At 39.5% G+C, this 27,970-nt stretch overlaps 1 protein-coding gene across 1 annotated transcript; it reads right to left on the bottom strand.

Annotated features, from left to right (window-relative positions):
- Positions 1-4: 4 nt before the first annotated feature.
- Positions 5-27,906, bottom strand: LOC124291119 (N-alpha-acetyltransferase 35, NatC auxiliary subunit-like). The gene is given in 21 exon segments (XM_046728021.1): positions 5-650; positions 1,843-1,923; positions 2,837-2,942; positions 2,944-2,957; positions 3,291-3,431; positions 5,152-5,270; positions 7,183-7,268; positions 7,726-7,904; positions 10,728-10,893; positions 11,445-11,551; positions 12,092-12,151; positions 12,772-12,950; positions 22,142-22,259; positions 22,462-22,545; positions 23,482-23,532; positions 23,885-23,995; positions 24,781-24,948; positions 25,856-25,930; positions 26,420-26,534; positions 26,850-26,966; positions 27,811-27,906. Coding segments are annotated over 20 exon segments (2,136 nt in total). The 5' UTR covers position 26,966; positions 27,811-27,906; the 3' UTR covers positions 5-590.
- Positions 27,907-27,970: the final 64 nt, after the last annotated feature.

Raw genomic sequence — 27,970 nt, 5'->3', positions numbered from 1 at the left:
GATGTTGATTTTACACTTTTTTATTTATTAACACACTGTCACATCCGATGTTTTCAGTGTTCTGCCAATTGTTGGACAGCCCCCACAATACAGAACGAAAATACCAATTTCAGCCATCCTCCAATCGGAATGCACGAATTGCACCTGTGTTGACACTGCAGCCACAGGCCACCATTACACTGTCCCTGCGACAAGAGGTCAGACACTGCTCACTACACCCTGTTGAGATTAAAGTACTTTAAGAACACATTCCATCTGCCAGCAAGAAGGATCAGTCTATTCACATCAGCGCAACACAAGAACTGAATGAATTTGTCAGGTGGTTTGCTTAAGTATCATTATCCATAGGCGGATCAAGAAATTTCCAAAGGCGTGGGGGGTGGTGGTGGTGTTTGTTGTTTTCGAACACACACACACACACACACCTGGATCCGCCACTGATTATCCAACATGAAATGTAATGTTTAGTCAGTCCCTTTGAGATTTGGTTTAAGGCATGGCCCTGTGACAAGGTGAAATTCATCCATTGTCCAGATGACTAATTTGGAGTTGTGAAGGTCGGTTTTGCATTTCTCTGTAGACTGTAGTCATTAAGGTAGCTTAATGATAGGGTATACTTTATGTAGGCTGAAGTCAAACTCAGGAGAATCCTGAAAGAAATAAGAAATGATATAAATTACACAAAAAAAACATTCAAGGATTATCATTACCGGTACATTTGAGTTAGTTAAGCTTGATGCTACTTTGAGTGAGTGAGTGAGTATGGTTTTACACTGCTTTTAGCAATATTCCAGCAATATCACAGTGGAGGGGACACCAGAAATGGGCTTCACATATTCTGCCCATATGGAGAATCAGAGGTGCAAGGGGTGCCCACCCTTTGACACTTGACATGCTGACTGCTTTCTATCTGTGTGTCAACAAATGTTTAGGCAAATGTGTCAACTTTCACACTTACATATTTCCCCTTCAATTCCAAATATGCAGCAATATTACATCGATTTTGCATACACAGCACTGTATGATGTCATACAATGTGGTTATTAGTAACATCATAATCTAGAGAATGTTGCAGCAAAACAAACATTCTCTTTTTTTTATGCAATATATATTGACAAATAATAATCAATTAACTTGGTTTTGTACATTACATCAATTTAGTCCATTATTCTCACCTCTGTTACTTTATATTATAAGTTGTTCACTGGTCTCGAGGGAAACATGGGTTGATGTACCCTCCATGTTTGTTTATGTTCCCTGAGCCTGAGTGGAACATAAAGAAACATCAAGGGTGCATCAACCCATGGGCCCCGAGGCCAAACACCTCAATGATAATTTTGAACTGTTTGAAGCACGGGTATCGGATCATAGTATGGAGTACCAGATGACAAGACAAAAAAATTTGTTTAGAGTGATCTCTCTTCCATCGATTTGCATTTGCAAAACATCGGTAATTTCCATACTTCATACGTGATTACATGTTATTTGAGATAAAGAATGACTACTACGAAAACCAAATGAGTTTGGCATTCCCAGCGGGGTACATAGAAAATGTTACTCGCTTGTAAGCGGGGTACATTGAAAATAATAGAAGAGCGCTCAGCCAATCAGAAAACGACATTTATGTGTGAGGCAAGATAATGATAGATGTACTTATGATGTTTTTAAACACCTCCCCCAATACATGACAGTTTGAGTTGTGTAGTGAACACTAAATCATACCAGCAGACTTCTCAAACTGAGATGTTGTGTTACTTTTGTTTTCAGATTTGTTGGCCCAGAATGTACTTTTTGAGATTTATTCTTCTCTTACAGGAAGTGTTAAGAATGTTATCAACTCACCATACAATATTTCTTGTGTCCTCCAAGTAATAACTTCATCACAACAAAGTTTGTTTTCGCTATCTTCGTCAGTGTTTGAACCTGCAACATCAGATATTTCCATGAGTGAGTCAGTCAGTCAGTTTAGTTTTACACCGCACGCAGCAATATTCCAGCTATATGGCAGCAGTCTGTAAATAATCGAGGTTGGACCAGATAAACCAGTGATCAACAGCGTGAGCATCGATCGCAATTGGGATACGATGACATGTGTCAACAAAGTCAGCGAGTCTGACCACCCAATCCTGTTAGGTGCCTCTTACGACAAGCATGGGTTACTGAAGATATATTCTAACTCAGATCTTAATGAGTACATTTTCATGTAGCATACAGACTGCAATCTAAGGACATGATTAATTTCAAAAACACAATCAATAACTGAATCATCCTTTTTTCTCAAATCACTGATTACATAGACAAATACATATGCATAATAACACAGAAGTATAAAAGAAAACTGTTTCCTCAGTTATATACATTTAGGATTGGTAAACACTGGCACCCATTGCAAAAGCCATACTCTAACTTCATTGTACAAACTGCATGACAATATGACCCGTGAAGGTCTGGGTTAGAATTGGTCTTCAGCAACCCATGCTTGTCAAAAGAGGCGACTAACGAGCTCGGGTGGTCAGGTTTGCTGACGTGGTTGACACATGTCACTGTATCCCAAATGCACGGATCGATGCTCACGCTGTTGATTACTGGATTGTCTGGTCTAGAATAGATATTTACAGACTGCCGCCATATAGCTGGAATATTACTGAGTGCGGCATAAAACAGCATGACAATATAAATAGTCTCCCAAGAAATATTGTGTTAAAATGGACATTAGGTGATGGAAGTGGTAACATCACTTCTAAAAATAAAGGTTTTTTATAATGTTGAATGGTGGCAAAATACAATGGATAACTGAGGTTCCCTTCACTATGTACAGCTTAATACCAGTTCCTACCTCCTCTGATGGAGATGTGATACTCTCGTACAGCGCCTTAGCCTGGTGGAAACATTTACAGGCAGCGGTGTACAAAGCTTCTGGTGATGGTTCAGGTTCGTATTCTTAAGTCAGACATTTCCTGTAAGATATTGTTTGTAATGAACAATTCATATATTCTTTGTACCAGTACATAACACATATTTATCTAGGAAATACTAAATTAATACAGTGTGTTTCCATAAGCATACAACGTTAATTATTCAACACTGAACCTCATCATTATACATTATAATGAAAGTCCTATCACCTTCTTCACAATATTAAAAGAAAACAACTTTCAAAAAGAATTTAATTATTCATTCAGAAAATAGCATGTGAAACCCTTACTCTCCCAAAACTAGACATCATTTGTTTGTTATATATACAGCATCTGTCTTCCTCTTGTATAGAAACTAACATGTCAGCGACTCACCTTATATTGACCATAATGCACCATGGGGGGCGTGACCACATTAGCAAAGGGAGAGAATCGGTGACTGTAGCGGACCTCCTCGCTGTCAAACTCAAAGTCGGGCTGTTTCATCTTCCCGTCTAGTCGGAAACCCAGCACAGCCTGAACATGACACAAACACACAGATCAACATCCAGGTCAAGAGGGGAGTTGAGGTTAGCTTTACACCGCTTCTAGGAACATTCTGTCAATGGAGGGGGACACCAGAAATGGGCTTCACACATTGTACCCATGTGGGGAATCGAACATGGGCCTTTGGTGTGATGATTGAATGCTTTAGCCACTAGGCTACCCCAACACTCTGGAGGTGAGATGAAATGGTTTGTCGAATTGATGCACCTGCACAGGGACATGTATCCACTTGGATGTGACTATTTGAACTTGACAGTTCTATAGTGCAAGCCCAATATAAAATATGTTCAAAGTGGATACCCCATTCTGACACAGTACACTGACTAGCGTTTCCCATGGGGGTCAAATGCCAGAAAGGGTAGAGACAAGCACCATCTATTAACATCTTTAGGAATGGCCCCTCCAGGGATCAAACCATGGACCCTCTGCTCTCCACACAGACACTGTCCACTAGATCACAGAGTCCATCTGATCATCACGCGGTGTAACACATTACTACTATAACAGATAGAAGAAGCACCTACTCCTTAAAAACCAAAATACAGGATAAAGACAAAACTACACATGGAAGAACATGTTTTCTAAGATGATGAATTAAGACAGGTTTGCATAGAGCTTTGTACTGAGGATTTGGTTAGTGTGGATTATGTAATGTGTCAACATTTAATTAAAGGCAGCCTGTGTTCACTTGGGTCACAGTACTGTTTGATGTAAAAAGGTTTTGGCATTCTCTGTATTTGGTACTGAAGCAAACATACTGCAAGATTTCCTTTCAACAAACAACTAAGCCAACTTCAATACAGTTCAACCGATAGGTTCACACAATGAGAACTTGCAAATGATATATACTCCAACCACAGAAAAGGAAACATTCGGTGAGGTTTGCATCATTAGCAAAAGACAAATTTGTCGGCCTCACAGTCGAATCACCTGTGACTGTTGTATCTATTGCTAGTAAAGGTTCCCCCTGTGATGCCAGTGTAGACTGTCTCACCTTGTAGTAGCCCCTATTGCCAGTAAATGTTTTCCCCTGTGATGCCAGTGTAGACAGTCTCACCTTGTAGTAGCCCCATATTGCCAGTAAATGTTCCCCCTGTGATGCCAGTGTAGACAGTCTCACCTTGTAGTAGCCCCTATTGCCAGTAAAGGTTCCCCCTGTGATGCCAGTGTAGACAGTCTCACCTTGTAGTAGCCCCTATTGCCAGTAAATGTTTTCCCCTGTGATGCCAGTGTAGACAGTCTCACCTTGTAGTAGCCCCTATTGCCAGTAAAGGTTTCCCCCTGTGATACCAGTGTAGACAGTCTCACCTTGTAGTAGCCCCTATTGCCAGTAAAGGTTTCCCCCCTGTGATGCCAGTGTAGACAGTCTCACCTTGTAGTAGCCCCATATTGCCAGTAAATGTTTTCCCCTGTGATGCCAGTGTAGACAGTCTCACCTTGTAGTAGCCCCATATTGCCAGTAAATGTTTTCCCCTGTGATGCCAGTGTAGACAGTCTCACCTTGTAGTAGCCCCTATTGCCAGTAAATGTTTTCCCCTGTGATGCCAGTGTAGACAGTCTCACCTTGTAGTAGCCCCTATTGCCAGTAAATGTTTTCCCCTGTGATGCCAGTGTAGACAGTCTCACCTTGTAGTAGCCCCTATTGCCAGTAAAGGTTTCCCCCCTGTGATGCCAGTGTAGACAGTCTCACCTTGTAGTAGCCCCCGCACATCTGCTGCTGAGTCTGGGCAAGGATGATCTCCTTACTCAGGGTTTTCGATCGCTTCTTCTTTTTGTTCTTTTTACTACTCCTGCCTTTCTGTTGTTGATCTGCAAGTTAGAGCTTCATCTGTTTTCAACTATCACACATCTTGTAACTGATAGAAGCATTATATATAAATAATTCTAACTAGAAAAACTTCATTTAACCCATCATCATGAGATGAATATTTGCAAATTGTTGAAAGGATCCATACTGCATACCCAGTTTTACCATGACTACAAAACAATATTTTACCATGACTACAATACATTGTACCATGACTACAATACAATATTTTACCATGACTACAATACAATGTTTTACCATGACTACAATACAATGTTTTACCATGACTACAATACAGTGTTTTACCATGACTACAATACAGTGTTTTACCATGACTACAATACAATATTTTACCATGACTACAATACAGTGTTTTACCATGACTACAATACAATATTTTACCATGACTACAATACAATGATTTTACCATGACTACAATACAGTGTTTTACCATGACTACAATACAATATTTTACCATGACTACAATACAATATTTTACCATGACAACAATACAGTGTTTTACCATGACTACAATACAATGTTTTACCATGACTACAATACAACCACAGTTTGGAAACTACAAGCTTTAATAAACCACTGCCTCACACTCACTGAGTAAGCTTATGCCGAAACAATATTCCAGCTTAATCTTGGCTGTGAATACACATAACTTGCACAGGCAAACTAGTGGTTGATGGCATGAACAAACATCCCATCAAGGTAGGATGATACACAGGTATCACAAGTCACACATTAAAGTACTGACTGACTGACTGAGTTTAGTTTTACACTGCTTTTAGCAATATTCCAGCAATATCACGGCAGGGGACACCAGAAATGGGCTTAACACATTGTGCCCATGTGGGGAATCGAACCCGGGTCTTCGGCGTGACGAGCCAACGCTTTAACCACTAGGCTACCCCACCGCCCCTCCATTAAAGTACTGTCAGAAATAGCCAAAAAACTGTTTTTTCACATTTATATCTACAATTTAGGTAGTTAATATGTGAAAGTGTGAAATATCTGTTAAACTAAGTTCGGCCTAACTACATTCTCAGTTGGAGGGAGATAGGAAATGTTAAAGAAGGATTTTACTGAGGAGATATTAGTGCAGAAATGAGCAATGCGTTTTTTTCAAAGTCCGAAGCAACTTATTTGGAGCAGACCTTGGCTTTATGCAAATTCGTGTGTGATGATATTGTATAACAAATGACACTTTTTGAATGTCCATTTTGAAATTAGACTTAGATTCATTATAAACGATAGCAGACGTAAAAAATAACAAATTTAATACCGAAACAATTAAGGAGGTAGATACCATTGATTCTCACTATCACTATAAAAAGAAACAGGTGGGAGGGGTCGTCTCAAAAGCAAAACCAAGACGGGTGTTGCTGAGGGCAGTTGGGGTCAGGCTTGGGGATAGAGATATCAGCTGAGATTAGATAATCAATAGAGACATATTCAATACACATGAAAAAGCATAAAATATATTTGAGATGACCCCCTTGTGTCTGTGGGCAGCACATGCATTTCATGCCAAGTGAGTCCACGGTCTGTCGTCATACCTGGCTGAGCGACCTAATTGCCATTATAGTCTGATCTATTGTTTTCAGCAGCTATTCATATTTTTTCTAAGTTTTGCCCGATTTTACGAGTAAACATGCTTTTCTGGATATCCTATTACGCATCCCACTGAACGCCCAGTTAGGCCGATATGGGTTTTTTCGACATATGCTATTTGCAATTGTGTCAATTTTAGGGATACAGATTAACAGCCTTAAAACAGTTTTTTGTTCTTTTTCCACCAGTACTTTAGGATCACCCAGTCCTCACTTGGCTCTCGTGCGGACACTGGGTACCAGTTCTTGTCATAACAATCTACAAACAAATACACCTCACGTCTCACCCTACCTATTAATGTCTCGTGTTCCAGGAGGAAGTTGTCAGCTCGGTGGAGAGTTGACACCAGCCATGCATACAGCAGCTCATACAGGTACCTGCATAACAAACACCATTTAGGGCTAGGATCTGCATTGAAAGTTCCCACAGCTTGGACAAGCAGCAAGAATTCAATAGTTCAATTTACTATCCTAACAAAGTGTTATTTGGATTGATATGCAAATTAAATTACACACTTGTTTGTGTTATTAACAAAGCAAAAGCAGATATTTACCGAGAAATATAGTCAAATCAGTCATAACGTCAAAACAGATGAATAATAATATGGACTGCTCATACTCTTACGAATGTCTGGGTACAACAATGGGGCATACAGAGTTGTGTCCCTTAATACTTGCCAGATTACAAGGTACCATGTGCTTCATGTCAAATATGCCTCACGATGATAGTTATAACACCATACACAGTCCCTCTCAACCTGAAATCCACATGACGATGTCACCATAATCACTGACTCCTCACCTGAAGCAGTGCTGTGATTGTCATGCGACTCACCAGTACACATAGTGGTATTCATACGGTGCATACAGCTCCAACTCAAAGCCTGCCAGGGTGTAGTAGATCATAGCCTGGAGGGTGTGGTACAGAACCCAGGTCCCGAAACATGCCAGGTGGTTCCGACTGGGCTCTGTCTTCACCAGGATGCCATGCAGAAATGCATCAACCTTGTCAGCCTAGAATTAGTTTTGAAATACAACAACCAGCTAATTAATACTTTTACACAAGATGATAGATATTTCTTGTTAAAGTCTTTGCAACAAAATCTTGTTTACCAGTGATAAATTTGAGTTATACTTTGGATAAGGTTTGGTACATAGACAAATTTAAGGCAGCGGATAATGATCTGGTTACAGTAATGGCCCATGTTTGATTCCCCCCTAGCAGTTAATATGTGATATCCCACTGGTAGGGGTGACTATTGAGGGGAAAACAACTACTGTGATAGCAATAGTCTACTGGAACATACTATTGCGATAGCAATACTCTATTGCGACCAACTATTGCAATAGTTTTTTCTCCTTGAATTGTCTCATTTAAAGTCATTTCCCAAATGAATGTATGTATATGAAATACAAACAAGCTGAAGTAGATTCAGTCCCTAATGATAACTGACAAGAAACTCGAAACCCACATCAAGTTAGTTTAAGAGGTAATAGGGGGCGGATAACTCTAAATCAAAGTGAACGAATCTGGTACTTCCTGTATTTCGCGCTGCACAGAAGTGAATTACTAACCTATTGATAGTCACAAATACTATCGATAGTTTTTCGTTCCTACCATCGATTAATTGCTATCAGAGACTCAACAGTTGCAATCCATCGATAGTTTGATGCATCGTTACTGCCCTACCCACTGGATTTTCCAACATTACCATGATAACATTGTTGCAGCATTCATATAAAATAAGACTGGGCAGGTGTATCAGTCATGAGTCATGCATGGTTTATGTTCTCAAGCCAAGAGATTTCAGTTACGGCTGTGAAATATTACCGGTAAACCAGTCTTGCAATACGAATATTGTGATATGGTTCAGATTCTGCAATATAGTGGGTCATCCAGAGTTAGTTCCCTTTGAATTATCTGCCCTTGATTTTCATAGCAACAAAATGTGGTCTAAACGTGTCAAATTCACTTTTATTCTGTTGGTTTCATGTAACATTTTACAAGTGGAAATATCTTAATAAGTTTGTTTTTGTTGTTTTTTTATCTTAATATATGGCTCCACTTATTCCAGCAAATGCTTTAAGTTTTCTGGGTTTGAATTGTTTCATACATGACATTTTGGAGGAATTAAGTGGCCTCAAATGGACCAATTTTTTATTTGGACTTATTAGTAGAGCCTCTGGCTCTGACTTACCATTTCACAATTCATTATATTTTGATATTTTTGTTTGGTTCATAATGGGATATATGTTATCAATTTATCATAAAGGCCTATGTCGTATAAATTTTGTAGGACTGTATAATGACACCTAAATCATGTTTTTGTTTCATTTTGCAATAGTTTATATTAACACATGTTTATATTGGAGGTGAATCTGAGTGAATCAGTGCATTCTGTTGAAGCAAACAACACTGACCATGAGAATCATGTTACACTTTTACTTTTATCATTATGTTCGCAAACCTTTCTTGCAATACTTCAATGAAACATTCCACATTAAGACTCTATATCATTTTATTTATCTGTAAACCATTGGCATACAGCCATACATGGGGATGGGGAGCCTGAAAGTATGGTGTAACAGCAACTAAGAAGATGATGTCGTACACAGAGAGCTATTATGAATTTATGATGTAACGCACTTGGGCAGAAACCTCCCAGTCAATATATCACAATATGTATTGCAATATCTCTTAAAGGTCACATGCAACCAAAATATCACATAATTAAAACACAATTATCACTTATTCATGATATATAATATACATTGCTGATTATGAAAAAACATATAAACAAAATTATAAGCGTACAATCGCAAATCAAAAGTGCAGTATTTTGTACTTGGGTTTACTTCCCTAGAAACGAAGCAGCCGGGATACCGAACCCAGTCAGAGCGGGTGGGTGTGCACTCAAGTGTAACGGCTGGTTCATTTGCAGATGCCCTCACAGCTCATTGTGTGTGTATATATAGATATGTTGGGTTTTGTAAATACATGCTCAGTTTTTGTGTATAACATTTTGCAATCAACAGACATCAAAACATGTCATGTGTACAAGTATCACACCTGCCTGTCTGTGTAATTACATAATGTGACAGAGACCGAACTCGGGACATAAATCACCTGATAGGTGTTAGTTCAAATTGCATGTGGTCAGTGATCGAAGTTGTGTATTGAATATTGTCATTAGCAGACAGGCAGGCAGACACACAGGTGTCAATAAAACAGACCTTGAGTTTTGTCTGTGACAACGACATATCTATATCACAGTTAGAAATTCTGTCAACGCTAAATAATGACATTGCTTTTAAGTATCGAACTGAGAAAGTAACTCGGTAAGAAGAACGTGTGGTGAAATAGACAAATGAAATTATAAACAGTTAAATCGGTAATCTACTGTCATAACATATAAAAAGCTCGCGCCTGTGCAATATCAACAAAACATTAGAAAAATAGCTCACACCAAAGCCTTCACGAGTATTCACCGGACAACCCGCTTCCAATTGCGCGAATCTATTTCACTGCGCATGTGCTATGAGCGCAGCCCAGCTCAGCGCAGCCCAGCTGTCGAAACCACTTTTTCCCCAAGCTCTGGGGGAAAATTAGTGAATTGTTTGAACTCCAATTTCGCGCGGGTTTTTTCATCGCGTTATTTTTCAACTTTATAAGTTGAATTTGCATTTATGATGATTTGTTTCGGTAAGTCCATACCGAAAGGATATCAGAATCTGCAAATTTGTATTTTACGTTTCATGTGATCTTTAAATTATTGCAATATATCACAATATGAGAATCAGGGCAATATCCAGCCCTACTTCCAGTCACCCCCTCACCTCCTCCTGCAGAAGCGCCAGATCCTCCAGAACGTGTGCCCACTTGTCCCTCTGCCGGGCTCGGTTGTGTCCGGTAATCTGGAACAATGTACAGACAGGCCGCACGGCATGTGTCAGCAGGGCGTCCACGTACTCCTTGGCTTGGGGGTTGTTGTACAGGCTGCACCTGGAACATGAACAACAGTTACTTGTGTCCTACATCCATATTGTCCTTGATCACTCATGTCCTAGATATCCTAGATCTGATATATTCTTGATGTAAGACATCCCAGATCAAAGATGTCCTTCATCCAAGATGTCTCAAGTTGTTCTTGATCTAAGATCAAAGCAGTCCAAGATGTACAAAATCTACCAACTGAAGACTGGTTTTAAGATGCAGTCTGCAGTATGTTAGTTATCTGGTTATGTCACCTCCATGGTTTAGACTCACCATGTCTATGGAGGCAGACAGTTAGTCAGTTACTCAAAGACAGTCAACATCTACATCTGACTGACTGACTGACTGACTGAGTTTAGTTTTACACCGCTTTTAGCAATATTCCAGCAATATCACGGCGGGGGACACCAGAAATGGGCTTAACACATTGTGCCCATGTGGGGAATCGAACCCAGGTCTTCGGCGTGACGAGCCAACGCTTTAACCACTAGGCTACCCCACTACCCCAACATCTACATCTGAAGGAGCATGGAACATATTTGGAATTTAAGTCTACTTACTTCTGAGACAATGCAGGTGGTGCAATGAAGTTCCTGATTGTATCCTTCATGAAGTCTATGACAGCATGAATCCCAAAGATTAGCCGGTTGGCAGGCAGGAGAGTTTGCTGTCAGCAGAGAACAGTCAGATAACAGTCGAGGGAAGAGGAAGATGTCAGAAGGGGCAAGATCTGGAGAATAGGCTGGGTGAGGGAGAATCCTGAAGCCACAGTCCTGTCCAGCTCTTACTGCCACTTGGGCCGTGTGAACTGGAGCATTGTCCTGGAGGAGCCAGACACCTCCTCAGCGAAGTTTACATCAGCACATTTCTCTAATCTGATGATGCTTCCTACTCAATTCATCAGCGTAATATGTATCATTTATTGAGGAACCGTTCTTCAAATAGTCTATCATGATTGCCCCCTCCGAGTCCCAGAAACTGTATCATGTTCTTCACAGGTTTGATTGAGGAAGGGGGTGTTGTGGGGTGGGGCCTGAGATTGATCTTGGGACTGTATCATAATTTGCTGTTACCACACTGCCCTTTCTCATTAAATATACTGGTAATATTTTATCATATAACAATCCTTTGGTACAATATATCTGGGTATATATTGGCAGTTCTTCTGCTTGGGATACCTTCAGTCTATAGTGTAGAGAAAACATACCTGAAGTATTGACCTTGCCAGAACACAGGGGCCAGACTTGCTGAACTCGATGAACGTTTCCTTGAGGCAACACAGAAAACATCTCAACGATAGAAACAAGGATTCATCCTCCTGGCTAAAATAATTTCATTTTTTGTTCTGATGTATACTAGCATCATTGGAACCTATCTAATGAAGTGATCTGCTGGCCACAGGGACACTTAGTGTGAAAGGAATTGACAATTAACAACAGGATTCTGTGAATTCAGCTAAACACTCCGCTGGTACTGTAGATGCCATGCTTCAACACATACAAACTGTTTACAAGTATCATATGATAAACTATTACATATCGATATGTTTCAGACAGTGAGAGAGTGTGCTGTGTTTAACAGTTTAACAGTGATAAAATAAATATGAGCTATTCAGCTTGCCACAAGCCAGCATCATAATGTATCAAGCCACCAGTACTTTGCGCTCAGCAATACAAGAGCAGGTCACTTGACCGAGACAGCATTGTGAATGATGTACCTGCATCACATCATCTAAACACAACAGGACATTTTTGTAAATCTATCATGTTTACATCCAGCAAATTTGTTTATCCTTAGAACAGGATCAATCCATCCTCCTATGGAGTCTCATGGTCCAACAGAAACTTAACATGAAAGACTTGGTTGTGTTCCTAACAATGGCCTTACCAGGATCATATGAAGTGATGTCATCTCTGGCACAGACGTGACAGTCTGGAGCCGAAGCAGGAGATTCTCCACATAATCCATGGCTTCTGTCCGACTCTTGATCACTGTGTAGCGAGGAAACGTGGGTGGCAACAGTCTCTGGTTGATCAAGGGTTCAAACCCCATGATAGTTGGATAGTCTGAATAAACACAAATGGCCGCATTTTATTACAAACTGGAACTAAATATAACAATTAGAAAATGTAAACAGTGTAATTAATAATCACATTCAACATGCCCATGCAGCATTTAGCGACAAAGTCTTTAAGGCTTGTCAAATGTGGCTTACATTATTCCTTTGGATATTTTTGGAATAAAGCATTCTAAGTTTAGCCTGCAAACTGGGTATGAGTATCTTCCTTTCAGTGTTCAGATTCAGCTTCATGCAAAATAGGTTTAACAAGAAGACATAGTCATCAATATCCCCGCCACAGTGTTCTGTTCCTATTTGGTTCCTGTTTCTTAACTCCACCATAACATTCATATCCTGAAAACGGTTACTACGAAAATCTGTCTCCATTGGGGATACCATGTACTACGTCAAGAAATGCGTGACAAGGGCTATAACTCTGTAACAAATTGTAAAACTGTTTCCATTTTTGAACTCCATCAAGGCATTAATGTCCTGAAAACACATACCAAATTTAGTTTCCCTATCTATAACAGTTTTTGAGAAAATCTGTCCCCATCATCTCGGACGGAAGGAAGGAAGGATGGACGGACAGAGCTCAAACCAAAATGTACTGTAGTTATGTACTAAGTGCCAGGAGAGAACAGAAACTGTGGATATGTGGGTGCTAACCCAAACTACCAACTTCACTTCATCTTGAATAGGTTAGCCTTCAAGTACTTCATATTATTATAACATAGGAGTTAATACCTACAGCATGGTAGTGAATCCACTGTTACTATTGTCATTACCACATGAGAGGATACTATCTACTGTTCTCACACAGTGGTACTATTGTCATTATCACATGGGAGGACACTATCTACTGTTCTCACACAGTGGTACTCTTGTCATTATCACATGAGAGGACACTATCTACTGTTCTCACACAGTGGTACTACTGTCATTATCACATGAGAGGACACTATCTACTGTTCTCACACAGTGGTGCTATTGTCATTATCACATGAGAGGACATTATCTATCGTTCTCACACAGTGGTTCTATTGTCATTATCACTTGAGAGGACACTATCTACTGTTGAAGAGCTCTGCTATAAATTTATATTGAAAACAAACCAGACAAAGTCAGTCGAGAAACTATCACAAAGAATTATGAATACGGAGGAATACGAGCCCCAGAGATAAAAAATCTTATTCAATCACAAAAAAATATCATGGATTAAAAGACTCACCAACTCAGATCAAAGGTAAGGAAATTGCTACAAACGAAGACACATTAGGACATCGACAGCTTTGTACAAACATGCAAAACACACATACTTGAATAAGTAATATCACAAGAAACAAATCATTTTTGGAAAGACACTTTGAAATCATGGGGTAAATTCGTAACCAGAAAAGCAGAAAAAGCAAAAAATACATGTGATATTTTATCCCAACCCTTATGGTTAAATGACAATATTAAAATAGATGGAAAACCAATCAATTATAAACATTATTCAAGCAAAGGGATTACTGATATAAATGACGTTTGACGCCCAAGGTAACTTTTTAACGGTGGAACAATTAAAAAAATCGTTTGGGTGCAAAACTAACTTCCTAGAGCCAAGGAATAGTGGAATCAATTAAATACTACTGCAAATCCATAAACATCCATATTGAAGAGAAAATCCAAGCTCCGATCTTGCCCTATCTTTTACGAAATATAGTAGGAAACCCAAAAGGATGTAGAGATATCTATGACATACTCATAAATGGTAAATCTAGAAAACCTTTAACATATCGAAACAAGTGGCAAAAAGAACTATTGACGATAATATATGGGAAACGATAGAAAAAACAACCTTTAAATCGTATAATAATGTAAAACACGCGTGGTTTCAATACAGCATACTGCATAGGTTTCTGCCAACAAATGATTTGCTAACAAAAATGAAATATCAAGATTCAAACACATGCACATTTTGCAAATCCGAGAAAGAATCAATTCTACATCTATTTTGTGACTGTAAAGTCATAAAAACTATTTGGAAGAAAATAGAAGAAAGGATATTCGAAAAAACAGGGTCAAATATTATCTTTTCAAAGAAAAATATTATTCTAGGATATTGTGAAAAGAGAAACCATGCTCTGAATTTGATAATAACAGTAGTGAAATATAATATATACAAAATGAAACAAAGAGATAAAACACCCAATTTGAACTACATTATAGAAGACGTAAAGACAACATATTATGCTGAACGTTTTAATGCCTATTCAAATTGCAAATATGACAGCTTCACAAAATTTTGGTCACCATGTCACAACCTGTTCTGTTAACCTAGCGCTATATATAATGTACTGCTATTATATTTTCAAGTACCTATTCATTTCCACCTGAATGCACAATTGCCTGTAAATCAACTTTATATATATTTGCGAATCGTGTTTATACCAACCCGTTATGTAATGAACTGTACGACCTGGATGTATGGAGAATCAAAAAAAAATAATAAAAAAATAAATAAATAACATTCATATCCTGAAAAGACATACCACATTTGGCTTCCCTATCCATATCGGTTACTATGAAAATCGGTCCCCATTGGGGATACCATGTACTACGTCAAGAAATGCGTGACAAGGGCTATAACTCTGTAACAAATTGTAAAACTGTTTCCATTTTTGAACTCCATCAAGGCATTAATGTCCTGAAAACACATACCAAATTTAGTTTCCCTATCTATAACAGTTTTTGAGAAAATCTGTCCCCATCATCTCGGACGGAAGGAAGGAAGGATGGACGGACAGAGCTCAAACCAAAATGTACTGTAGTTATGTACTAAGTGCCAGGAGAGAACAGAAACTGTGGATATGTGGGTGCTAACCCAAACTACCAACTTCACTTCATCTTGAATAGGTTAGCCTTCAAGTACTTCATATTATTATAACATAGGAGTTAATACCTACAGCATGGTAGTGAATCCACTGTTACTATTGTCATTACCACATGAGAGGACACTATCTACTGTTCTCACACAGTGGTACTATTGTCATTATCACATGAGAGGACACTATCTACTGTTCTCACACAGTGGTGCTATTGTCATAATCCCATGACAGGACACTATCTACTGTTCTCACACAGTGGTACTCTTGTCATTATCACATGGCAGGACACTATCTATCGTTCTCACACAGTGGTCTACTGTTCTCACACAGTGGTACTATCTGTTCTCACACAGTGGTTATTGTCATTACCACATGGGAGGACACTATCTATCGTTCTCACACAATGGTGCTATTGTCATTATCACATGAGAGGACACTATCTACTGTTCTCACACAGTGGTACTATTGTCATTATGGGATAGAAGGACACTATCTTCTGTTCTCACACAGTGGTACTATTGTCATTATCAGATGGGAGGACACTATCTATCGTTCTCACACAGTGGTTCTATTGTCATTATCACATGGGAGGACACTATCTATCGTTCTCACACAGTGGTGCTATTGTCATTATCACATGGGAGGACACTATCTACTGTTCTCACACAGTGGTACTATTGTCATTATGGGATGGGAGGACACTATCTACTGTTCTTACACAGTGGTACTATTGTCATTATCACTTGGGAGGACACTATCTATCGTTTTCACACAGGGGTGCTATTGTCATTATCACATGAGAGGACACTATCTACTATTCTCACACAGTGGTGCTATTGTCATTATCACATGAGAGGACACTATCTACTGTTCTCACACAGTGGTGCTATTGTCATTATGGGATGGAAGGACACTATCTACTGTTCTCACACTGTGGAACTATTGTCGTTATCACATGGGAGGACACTATCTACTATTCTCACACAGTGGTGCTATTGTCATTATCACATGGGAGGACACTATCTATCGTTCTCACACAGTGGTACTATTGTCATTATCACATGGGAGGACACTATCTATCGTTCTCACACAGTGGTACTATTGTCATTATCACATGGGAGGACACTATCTACTGTTCTCACACAGTGGTACTATTGTCATTATCAGATGGGAGGACACTATCTATCGTTCTCACACAGTGGTGCTATTGTCATTATCCCATGACAGGACACTATCTACTATTCTCACACAGTGGTACTATTGTCATTATCACATGGGAGGACACTCTCTACTGTTCTCACACAGTGGTCCTATTTTCATTATGGGATGGGAGGACATTATCTACTGTTCTTACACAGTGGTACTATTGTCATTATCACTTGAGAGGACACTATCTACTTTTGAAGAGCTCTGCTATAAATTTATATGGAAAAACAAACCAGACAAAGTCAGTCGAGAAACTATCACAAAGAATTATGAATACGGAGGAATACGAGCCCCAGAGATAAAAAATCTTATTCAATCACAAAAAATATCATGGATTAAAAGACTCACCAACTCAGATCAAAGGTAAGGAAATTGCTACTTACGAAGACACATTAGGACATCGACAGCTTTATACAAACATGCAAAACACACATACTTGAATCAGTAATAACACAAGAAACAAATCATTTTTGGAAAGACACTTTGAAATCATGGGGTAAATTCGTAACCAGAAAAGCAGAAAAAGCAAAACAAAAAATACATGTGATATTTTATCCCAACCCTTATGGTTAAATGACAATATTAAAATAGATGGAAAACCAATCAATTATAAACATTATTCAAGCAAAGGGATTACTGATATAAACGACGTTTGACGCCCAAGGTAACTTTTTAACGGTGGAACAATTAAAAAAATCGTTTGGGTGAAAACTAACTTCCTAGAGCGTCAAGGAATAGTGGAATCAATTAAATACTACTGCAAATCCATAAACATCCATATTGAAGAGAAAATCCAAGCTCCGATCTTGCCCTATCTTTTACTTAAATATAGTAGGAAACCCAAAAGGATGTAGAGAAATCTATGACATACTCATAAATGGTAAATCTAGAAAACCTTTAACATATCGAAACAAGTGGCAAAAGAACTATTGACTCTCTCCTGACAAAAATGAAATATGTTATGTGGGAGGATGGGAGGAGTTACAAGAGGATTCAAACACATGACTCACATTTGTGGTGGGTGAAACAAATACTTTGGATTATAATTTAGTGATTTAAGTAAGCGATATTGTAAATAATTTCAAGGAGAAAGAATCAATTCTACATCTATTTTGTGACTGTAAAGTCATAAAACCTATTTGGAAGAAAATAGAAGAAAGGATATTCAAAAACAGGGTCAAATATGATTAGCAAAAAACACTATCTCCTTCAAAGAAAAGTGTTTTCTGTGAGAGAAATTCAAACGCTGTCTTTTCCATTCCAATGGTTCATAATCCTCACCAGTGAGGTGTCAGAAAACTACATCTGTAGATCCTAAGCTAGCGCGTAATCTCCGCTTTCTATCCTCCAATCGAAAGCACGAGGTAAGCGCCAGTAACTCTAGTAAATTCTGTTAATTTAACAATCTCTGCTCCTTATAGAAATCAAGCTGGTGAACTCCAAGCCGTGTAAGATATGTTGATAAATGTCGCAAGCCTTTAAAATGTTTGTTCATGGCCGTAGTAACACAAATAGTCTGCCACTTCGAGGATGCGTGAGCATCTCTCGGCCAAAACTCCTTGTTTGCTGCATAATTTCTGAACTTCGCTCACTTGTCATCGTGTGACAAGTTACGCTGCTGGAGTATCGTGAAGGCACCGCTGACTGCCACTTCTGGTAGAATATCCTCTCTTGTTTAAAGTTCACATTTGCAATACAGTCCATACGGAAGTTTGAATACTTCTGCTTCTGTGCATTTCATTGAGGCCTTCCCATGAAATGTGCTTAGAGCGGCCTGTTGCCCATGCTTGTGGGTCTGGCACTGGTGACACCTCTATTAATAGATCTACTACGGGCGCTCCTATTTGCTTCTGATTATCTGTGCAAATCTTCCTGTATTGAGCATCCATTCTGTCGGGCTTAATGTAGATGTGGCAGAGAGTGCGGGCCTGGCTAGTATAATATTCCCTGGCTCCGGGAATGTGGCATGCTTTGGAGCATGTAGATTTCTTTAGATCTCTGGATTAATCTCAACAGCTGAAAGGTGAAATTCAAAAGGTTCGCTACCCCAAGGAGCCTTGTCTGTTCACATAAAACGCCACTGTCGAAGTTGTCGGTATGTATCATCAGGTGCGATTCTGTAGAATGTTGCCCAATGTTCATGGCTGGATTAAAGCTTTCATCTCTAATGCGCCATGGAGCTCTTGCTTTTCTAGCTGAGTCCATAACCCTGGATACGGCCCGCCAGAGAGATGAGCCTTCCCTAACCTTGGAGCTGACAAGGCCTACATATAGATGGTTCTTGAATTCCTGCCTGCAAGCAACAAATCCCTTCGCGAGACATTCGGGATTTCTCTTTGTCCACCATCACAGATGATGCCCGAGGTCTGAGATGCGGTCGGGTAGACTGGAATGGCTGCAGGCTTCCGCCGAGATGTGTATTGATCATATGGGAACGATAGAAAAAAACCTTTAAATCGTGTATAATAGTGTAAAACACGCGTGGTTTCAATACAGCATACTTCATAGGTTTCTGCCAACAAATGATTTGCTAACAAAAATGAAATATCAAGATTCAAACACATGCACATTTTGCAAATCCGAGAAAGAATCAATTCTACATCTATTTTGTGACTGTAAAGTCATAAAAACTATTTGGAAGAAAATAGAAGAAAGGATATTCGAAAAAACAGGGTCAAATATTATCTTTTCAAAGAAAAATATTATTCTAGGATATTGTGAAAAGAGAAACCATGCTCTGAATTTGATAATAACAGTAGTGAAATATAATATATACAAAATGAAACAAAGAGATAAAACACCCAATTTGAACTACATTATAGAAGACGTAAAGACAACATATTATGCTGAACGTTTTAATGCCTATTCAAATTGCAAATATGACAGCTTCACAAAATTTTGGTCACTATGTCACAACCTGTTCTGTTAACCTAGCGCTATATATAATGTACTGCTATTATATTTTCAAGTACCTATTCATTTCCACCTGAATGCACAATTGCCTGTAAATCAACTTTGTATATATTTGCGAATCGTTATGTAATGAACTGTATGACCTGGATGTATGGAGAATCAACCAAAAAATGTTATAAAAAAAAATAATAACATTCATATCCTGAAAAGACATACCACATTTGGCTTCCCTATCCATATTGGTTACTACGAAAATCTGTCCCCATTGGGGATACCATGTACTACATCAAGAAATGCATGACAAGGGCTATAACTCTGTAACAAATTGTAAAACTGTTTCCATTTTTGAACTCCATCAAGGCATTAATGTCCTGAAAACACATACCAAATTTAGTTTCCCTATCTATAACAGTTTTTGAGAAAATCTGTCCTCATCATCTCGGACGGAAGGAAGGAAGGATGGACGGACAGAGCTCAAACCAAAATGTACTGTAGTTATGTACTAAGTGCCAGGAGAGAACAGAAACTGTGGATATGTGGGTGCTAACCCAAACTACCAACTTCACTTCATCTTGAATAGGTTAGCCTTCAAGTACTTCATATTATTATAACATAGGAGTTAATACCTACAGCATAGTAGTGAATCCACTGTTACTATTGTCATTACCACATGAGAGGACACTATCTACTGTTCTCACACAGTGGTACTCTTGTCATTATCATGAGGGATGGTTCTCACACAGTGGTAGGACACTATCTACTGTTCTCACACAGTGGTACTATTGTCATTATCACATGGGAGGACACTATCTACTGTTCTCACACAGTGGTACTATTGTCATTATGGGATGGGAGGACACTATCTACTGTTCTCACACAGTGGTACTATTGTCATTATGGGATGGGAGGACACTATCTACTGTTCTCACACAGTGGTACTATTGTCATTATGGGATGGGAGGACACTATCTACTGTTCTCACACAGTGGTACTATTGTCATTATGGGATGGGAGGACACTATCTACTGTTCTCACACAGTGGTACTATTGTCATTATGGGATGGGAGGACACTATCTACTGTTCTCACACAGTGGTACTATTGTCATGGGATGGGAGGACACTATCTACTGTTCTCACACAGTGGTACTATTGTCATTATGGGATGGGAGGACACTATCTACTGTTCTCACACAGTGGTACTATTGTCATTATGGGATGGGAGGACACTATCTACTGTTCTCACACAGTGGTGGTACTATTACTGTTCTCATGGTACTATTGGATGGGATGGAGGACACTATCTACTGTTCTCACACAGTGGTACTATTGTCATTATGGGATGGGAGGACACTATCTACTGTTCTCACACAGTGGTACTATTGTCATTATGGGATGGGAGGACACTATCTACTGTTCTCACACAGTGGTACTATTGTCATTATGGGATGGGAGGACACTATCTACTGTTCTCACACAGTGGTACTGGGATGGGAGGACACTATGTCATATTGTCATGGGATGGGAGGACACTATCTACTGTTCTCACACAGTGGTACTATTGTCATTATGGGATGGGAGGACACTATCTACTGTTCTCACACAGTGGTACTATTGTCATTATGGGATGGGAGGACACTATCTACTGTTCTCACACAGTGGTACTATTGTCATTATGGGATGGGGAGGTACACATCTACTGTTCTCACACAGTGGTACTATTGTCATTATGGGATGGGAGGACACTATCTACTGTTCTCACACAGTGGTACTATTGTCATTATGGGATGGGAGGACACTACTGTTCTCACACAGTGGTACTATTGTCATTATGGGATGGGAGGACACTATCTACTGTTCTCACACAGTGGTACTATTGTCATTATGGGATGGGAGGACACTACTGTTCTCACACAGTGGTACTATTGTCATTATGGGATGGGAGGACACTATCTACTGTTCTCACACAGTGTCATTGTCATTATGGGATGGGAGGACACTATCTACTGTTCTCACACAGTGGTACTATTGTCATTATGGGATGGGAGGACACTACTGTTTTCACACAGTGGTACTATTGTCATGGGATGGGAGGACACTATCTACTGTTCTCACACAGTGGTACTATTGTCATTATGGGATGGGAGGACACTACTGTTCTTACACAGTATAACTCTTGTCAGTATGAGACAGGGGTCCACTACCTACCATTCTTGGTGGCCTCCCTGTCCTCCGGCTGGATACCGAAGTGTATGGTAGCCTTCACCTGGGGGACCAGCTCCAGCAGCTGGACCAAGGTTTTCTGAGCCTGGGGGATACCCTCACACTGACAACATACATCAGTGACGGCATTAGCACCATTAGGTTAATGTAACAGAATAACATTTAGAGTTGGCTTTTACACTGCTGTGAGCTGTATACCAGTTACATGACAGCATGTCAGCTTGAAACCACCCATGCCCCATAACAATACAGAATTACACAGGGAGATATCATGAAGTGTAAAATTCAAAGCCCTAAACATGCACCTTTTCTTTGCTGAATGACATTAGCATGGAGTGTAGAAGCCTGTAGAAGCGGACCCTGGAGAACACAGCTGTAGCCAGTTCATGCTGTAACACAATTCAACATTCAACATTACACACATAAACGTCACAGATTTCATGTCATTTGAATGGCGAACCAAGCAACAATTATGGATGTTTATGGAATAATCACTTACAACTGTGACAGTGCTTGTGCTCACTTGGAGCTGTGTCTTCCCTGCTTGTTCAAATGTCTTAGTATGAGTTGTGTATCTCAGACTGTGTAACAGCAGAGTTGCATATATGTACCCCAAGGAGGATTCTCTTCAAAGACTTGGAAACCTCTACAGGTTTAGCTAAGTTTCATTTAGCACATAAAATCTCATTTTTCTGCGGCTGAAAATGTCATGTGACAGTTGTATCAATGTTTTAATAAAAATATTGTACAATAAATACAAATCTTTTTTATCTATTATACGGCCCCCACCACGTGGAGTTACCTCCCTTATAAAAGAATGGTAATTTCTAAACCAAAGCTCAGTGGTATCTATGAATATACAGGACTAACAGGGATTGGGTGGTCAGGCAGGCTTTCTTTGTTGACACGTCATCGTATCCCCATTGTATATAGATTGATACTCATGATGTTGAAAATTGGATTGTCTGGTCCAAACTTCGATTATTTACAGACCACCGCCATATATTTGGAATATTGCTGAGTGCAGCGTTAAACAATCAATCAGCTTGTAAAATCCTGCACATTCCACTACTGACACATGCAAGAAATTTGCAAGCTTGCAATTTTCAGAATACTTATTTCCAGTGAAATATTACTATATTACACCCTGCCAAGTTCCAAGTACTTTGTTCACTCCCATGTGTGATTAGGGTCATATGACTAACCTGACAAGATAGAGAAAGTATGTTCTTGTTGTTGCAACAGCTATTAGAATAGCATAGTAGCATATATGCAAAAATGGGTAAGTTATTACATTCACCCCAAAAGGCAATATGGAAGATTACCTCATGCTCTGTGGCGGAGTCTCTCTCTTCTCCTGGCTTACTGCGGGTCATCTGGGGAGAAAGATTATACAACAGTTGTGTACCACTCATACAACAGGTGTTGCACAACAAAAACAACACAGGTATCAAGTGGGGTCAGCCAGGGGACACAACTCTGGACCACACATAAACACACAGCAGACAAGAACTCCTAACTGTATACTCTCAACACAAGCTGGGAATGAAAACTATAATCCCATTACAGACTGAATAAAACTTAGCTGATTTAATCACAAAGAAATAAGTTCTAGAGTAGGCCTTGTCAACATAAATGTACCTTCAAACATAACTCAGAAACTAGCATCATTTCAGTTTCATTTGTATTGATTTTCTATTCTGTTCTCTTGTCAATGTTTCTCATCACCTTGATAAGTCTGTTAACATCCTCCTCCACCTCTTTCATCATGCCAGATGTGCGACCATCTGTTACCTCAGCAGCCATTTTGAAACCATATGACATTGGCTGGAAATCCTCCTGCAATACAACACTGAGTTTGCAGAACGGCAGAGGTAAACTGCTGAAGATTAATACACTATAATGTGTTTGTGCAGCATATTAATACACTATAATGTGTTTGTGCTGCAGGTATATACATCCTAATGTGTTTCTTGTGCAGGTAAATATACATCCTGTGCTGGACTTCTTGTGCAATTGATACACTTTCAGAGTGAGTGAGTGAGTGAGTGAGTGAGTGTGAGTGAGTGAGTGAGTGAGTGAGTGAGTGAGTGAGTGAGTGAGTGAGTGAGTGAGTGAGTGAGTGAGTGAGTGAGTGAGTGAGTGTCACATTGCTTTTAGCAATATTCCAGCAATATCAAAGTGGGGGACACCAGCTATGGGCTTGACATATTGTACCCATGTGGAGAATCGAACCCGGGTCTTCGGTGTGATGAGCAAAAGCTTTAACCACTAGGCTACCCCACCACCCCATACACCTCTAAGAGGCAATGATGTCTTGATATACTGATGGATGAGACATGCTTCTGTGATAACTGAATTTGCCTGGTTAAGCCAATGTAAAAAGCTCCGCTGTGCATCTAACTGATAAACATGAAATTTTGTCATGCAACTTAATATTTAATGAATGTGGTACTCATTTCACAAAGCCAAAAGACAGATTTCTAGTCCAGGTGATATTATAAAAACATATTTTAACCAATGAGATCACAGCACACTCTCCTAGTTGTTTCACAGTGTCATGTCAATACCTTGCTATTTCAAATATCTACAGTTGCAGGATCGGATTTCTAGGTTGCATTTACCTCTTCAAACACATTAGCTCTGTTGATCTTTTCCCTGATATTGTCGACTATCTTGAGACTACAGATACTGAATGCCTTCAGACACCTGTCCTCAATGAGGTAGGGATCATGTAGGTAGAGATTCGTAAACACAGTCTGAGCCAGGGAGTGGCCCTCCAACCATGTCACCTGCAAATACAACATGTCATATGAGTCTCAGAGGTTATAGAAGGTACATACTGATAAAGCTGCAGGGTGCAGAGAAGTTCAACAGGCAAGTGACAGTCAAGCAATGGTGGTCACCAAGAGTACAGTAGTTGATGGGTCACTGTGTTCGGCAGCTAGACGCCTGTGAGTTTCAAGGGTGTTGATCATCTGTGCTACAGAAGCACCTGTAGCTATAGTGGCAAGTGACCATTCAAAACAAGCCTCTGTTCACCATGCAGTGAATGGGTAACCAGTTGGAAGATAGTTATGTGTCTTGGGTTGTATACTCCTCAGAGAACTAAGAATGAAAATTGATTGTACTGATCACACGGTAATAATTGTGTTAGCGGTTTGAGCTTGCCAATCTTTGATGGATTTTAGAGCATTACAATTATCCATTTATTATGAATATTACTATCTGTGTTCATATACTGACACAGTTGGCTTAGCAATGGTCTGCTGGGGTAGTGACACACAATCACATGGAAGCTGAGAGTCTTCCTACAATGATGCGTTACCATGGCTACTAGGCTGGAATATCATTGTGTGAATGAATGTTATTTTATTCCATAATATGCACAGTGACCAACAATCCACGAGAGTAAGACAAAACACTACCAACTATTCCACACATCTGGACCACTGAAACCACACTCCAGTCGATACTCATGATAAGCATGGGATACTGGATACTTTATCTCAACACTGGTAGGAATTCAAGTTACAAAACCCTGGCACAGCATCTCAAGATACATGTGAAGGCTTCAGTAGCAGGTTTTCACCAGCTGGGGATTAGACAATGTTTTGAAAAGATAAGACAGTGCTGGTCTGATCTCAACCATGTGCGTTATTTCAAAATATTGGGACAAAGAATCAACCCATTTCCTACCAGGCATGCTAGTGTTGAATCCATAATTCCGATCTGTTCTGGCATTGTCAGGTCCTGTATCTTTATACTGTTCGACTGAAATATATGCCCAAAGAAATCACTAAAACACACACATACATGACAACCTATCAACATAATCATGATATGAAGCAAAGTTCAGTCAGATATTAATGACACACAGTCAGATCAGAGAACATACAACCTCAGTTCAAGTAGAGTGAAAATCTTTAAACCTGAAAATTAAAAAATGAGACATTCCTGGCATCCACCATCTGGGTCTAGGCAAGGTGCTAGCCAATACTTGGGTATGGGTGCAGTGGGAGGCAACACTCTGCAGCACTGAATATGATGTTATCTGACAAAGACAGTCTTTTTATGAATTCCGTCACAAGACCAGTGACTAGAGTTGCAGACGACTGAGTATACATCAATATGCTACCCAATTCCAATTTAAGTGTCCCTTGCTAGGAAGACTGGGATCTGCTCTGACAAGAAATCACCATAGGTCTTTCATATTGTATATCCATGATGACTGGTACCAGGAGTCACGGCAACATAGCCTACCTCAACTGCCTGTTCAAGACTGAGCACTTTCCTTCGGATCTGGTTGCACATCATGCCAGCATCCATTTTGGGATCCATCATCTCAATGGCAGACATTGCCTCAAACAGACCAAACCTGTTCATTTGAAAAAGTAGGTGAATTACATGATTATTGTGATAACAGTCCTATAAGTACCATGAGGATGAAACATGATTCTATTGTAGATTTAAATAACCATGACAAAATAGCACAAAAATAGGTGCATATTTCAATTCTAATTTTGAAGAGGTAACCATTCTTAATGTTCTTAAAACACCTTCAGTTTGATAGTTTGACAGCTTAAAAGAAAACCATTAATGTCAACTGCAAAAGGCTCACTTATCATAATTCATCATTTTCAAGTTACTCCCACTTTATAATACCAGTAATGAAAGCATGGCAATGACTTACGAGGAGTCATGCAGCAGCTCCCCAAGCTGCAGCTCTGACACAGCACCAACAAAGTCTTGAGTAACATCATTCCAGTTGTAGGTCAATTTCTCGGCTTTCTCCACAGGGCCTTCCATTCTGAAAACAGCAACACAAGGACTGGCTTCAAATGTTGATGTTTAGTGTGGTGGAGGCATACAGTGTGTGTGACACAATGGTATCAAAGGAGTAGTTCAAGACTACAGCTCATGAAATGTGTCACCATCCCAAAACATCAAGTTCCCACTCGACACTAAAACAATTGTATTATCTGATACACAGCTGTAGAATGTTTAATGCTAGAAACCTTTAGAGTACAGCAGGAGACCATTTACCTATCCAAGGTTTAGCTAATGATGTTGAATCGAAAGGAAATTACCATGCAATACAAGAAAATTTGTTGAATACCATGTACTACTAACAAGATGATGAAAAAATTGCAGACATTCTCTTTACAATCTTCAGCTTCTTGTAAAGTGAAAACACTAGCATCAAAGCATATACTGTCTGTGACTGGATCTTATCACTGATTAAAAGGATCGTTCCATCATGATTATATAGTTCTAAGACCACGTCAGTTACAGTACTTTGAATTTGATGCTATTATGTTGCGTTACAAGCCCTTGACTTGTGGTTGCAAATGAATATGAATCATGTTGATCATGATGATGCCACTTAACAGGTTCATATGCAAAGGGGCTTGATAAGTTCACTACCCAGGTACCCGCAGTAGGTCCAAAAGCATTGGCATAAAATGCCCGGTAGTCTATTGTCATGGTCCAACGCATCTCACTGATCTAAAGTTTAGACTAAAGTCAAATATTTCATGAACGATCTGAAACGTCTCAGCATCCCTCTCTAAAATCTTATTCAATCAAATGAGTGAGAAATCTATCCCAAATCCAGATATAGTTAGGGGCATAAACGGCATAAATAATGGTACCTTGGTATTCAGTGATTGACGCAGGTTGTTGGTTCGTAGTGACAACCAGGTTGCGAATCAATTACGCCATGTTTTATTCTGAACTCTTATCACCGCTTTAGCGTTATGGGCTACATGTAGTGAGCTCTTTACAACGCTGGAGAGAGCTTGGCTATCTTTA

The sequence above is a fragment of the Haliotis rubra genome, unplaced genomic scaffold (genome assembly GCF_003918875.1).
Source record: "Haliotis rubra isolate DU_JTF1 unplaced genomic scaffold, ASM391887v1 Scf482, whole genome shotgun sequence".
Lineage (NCBI taxonomy): Eukaryota > Metazoa > Mollusca > Gastropoda > Lepetellida > Haliotidae > Haliotis > Haliotis rubra.
The sequence above is the reverse complement of the archived record's forward strand: the minus strand, read 5'-3'. Positions and strand labels throughout refer to the sequence as shown.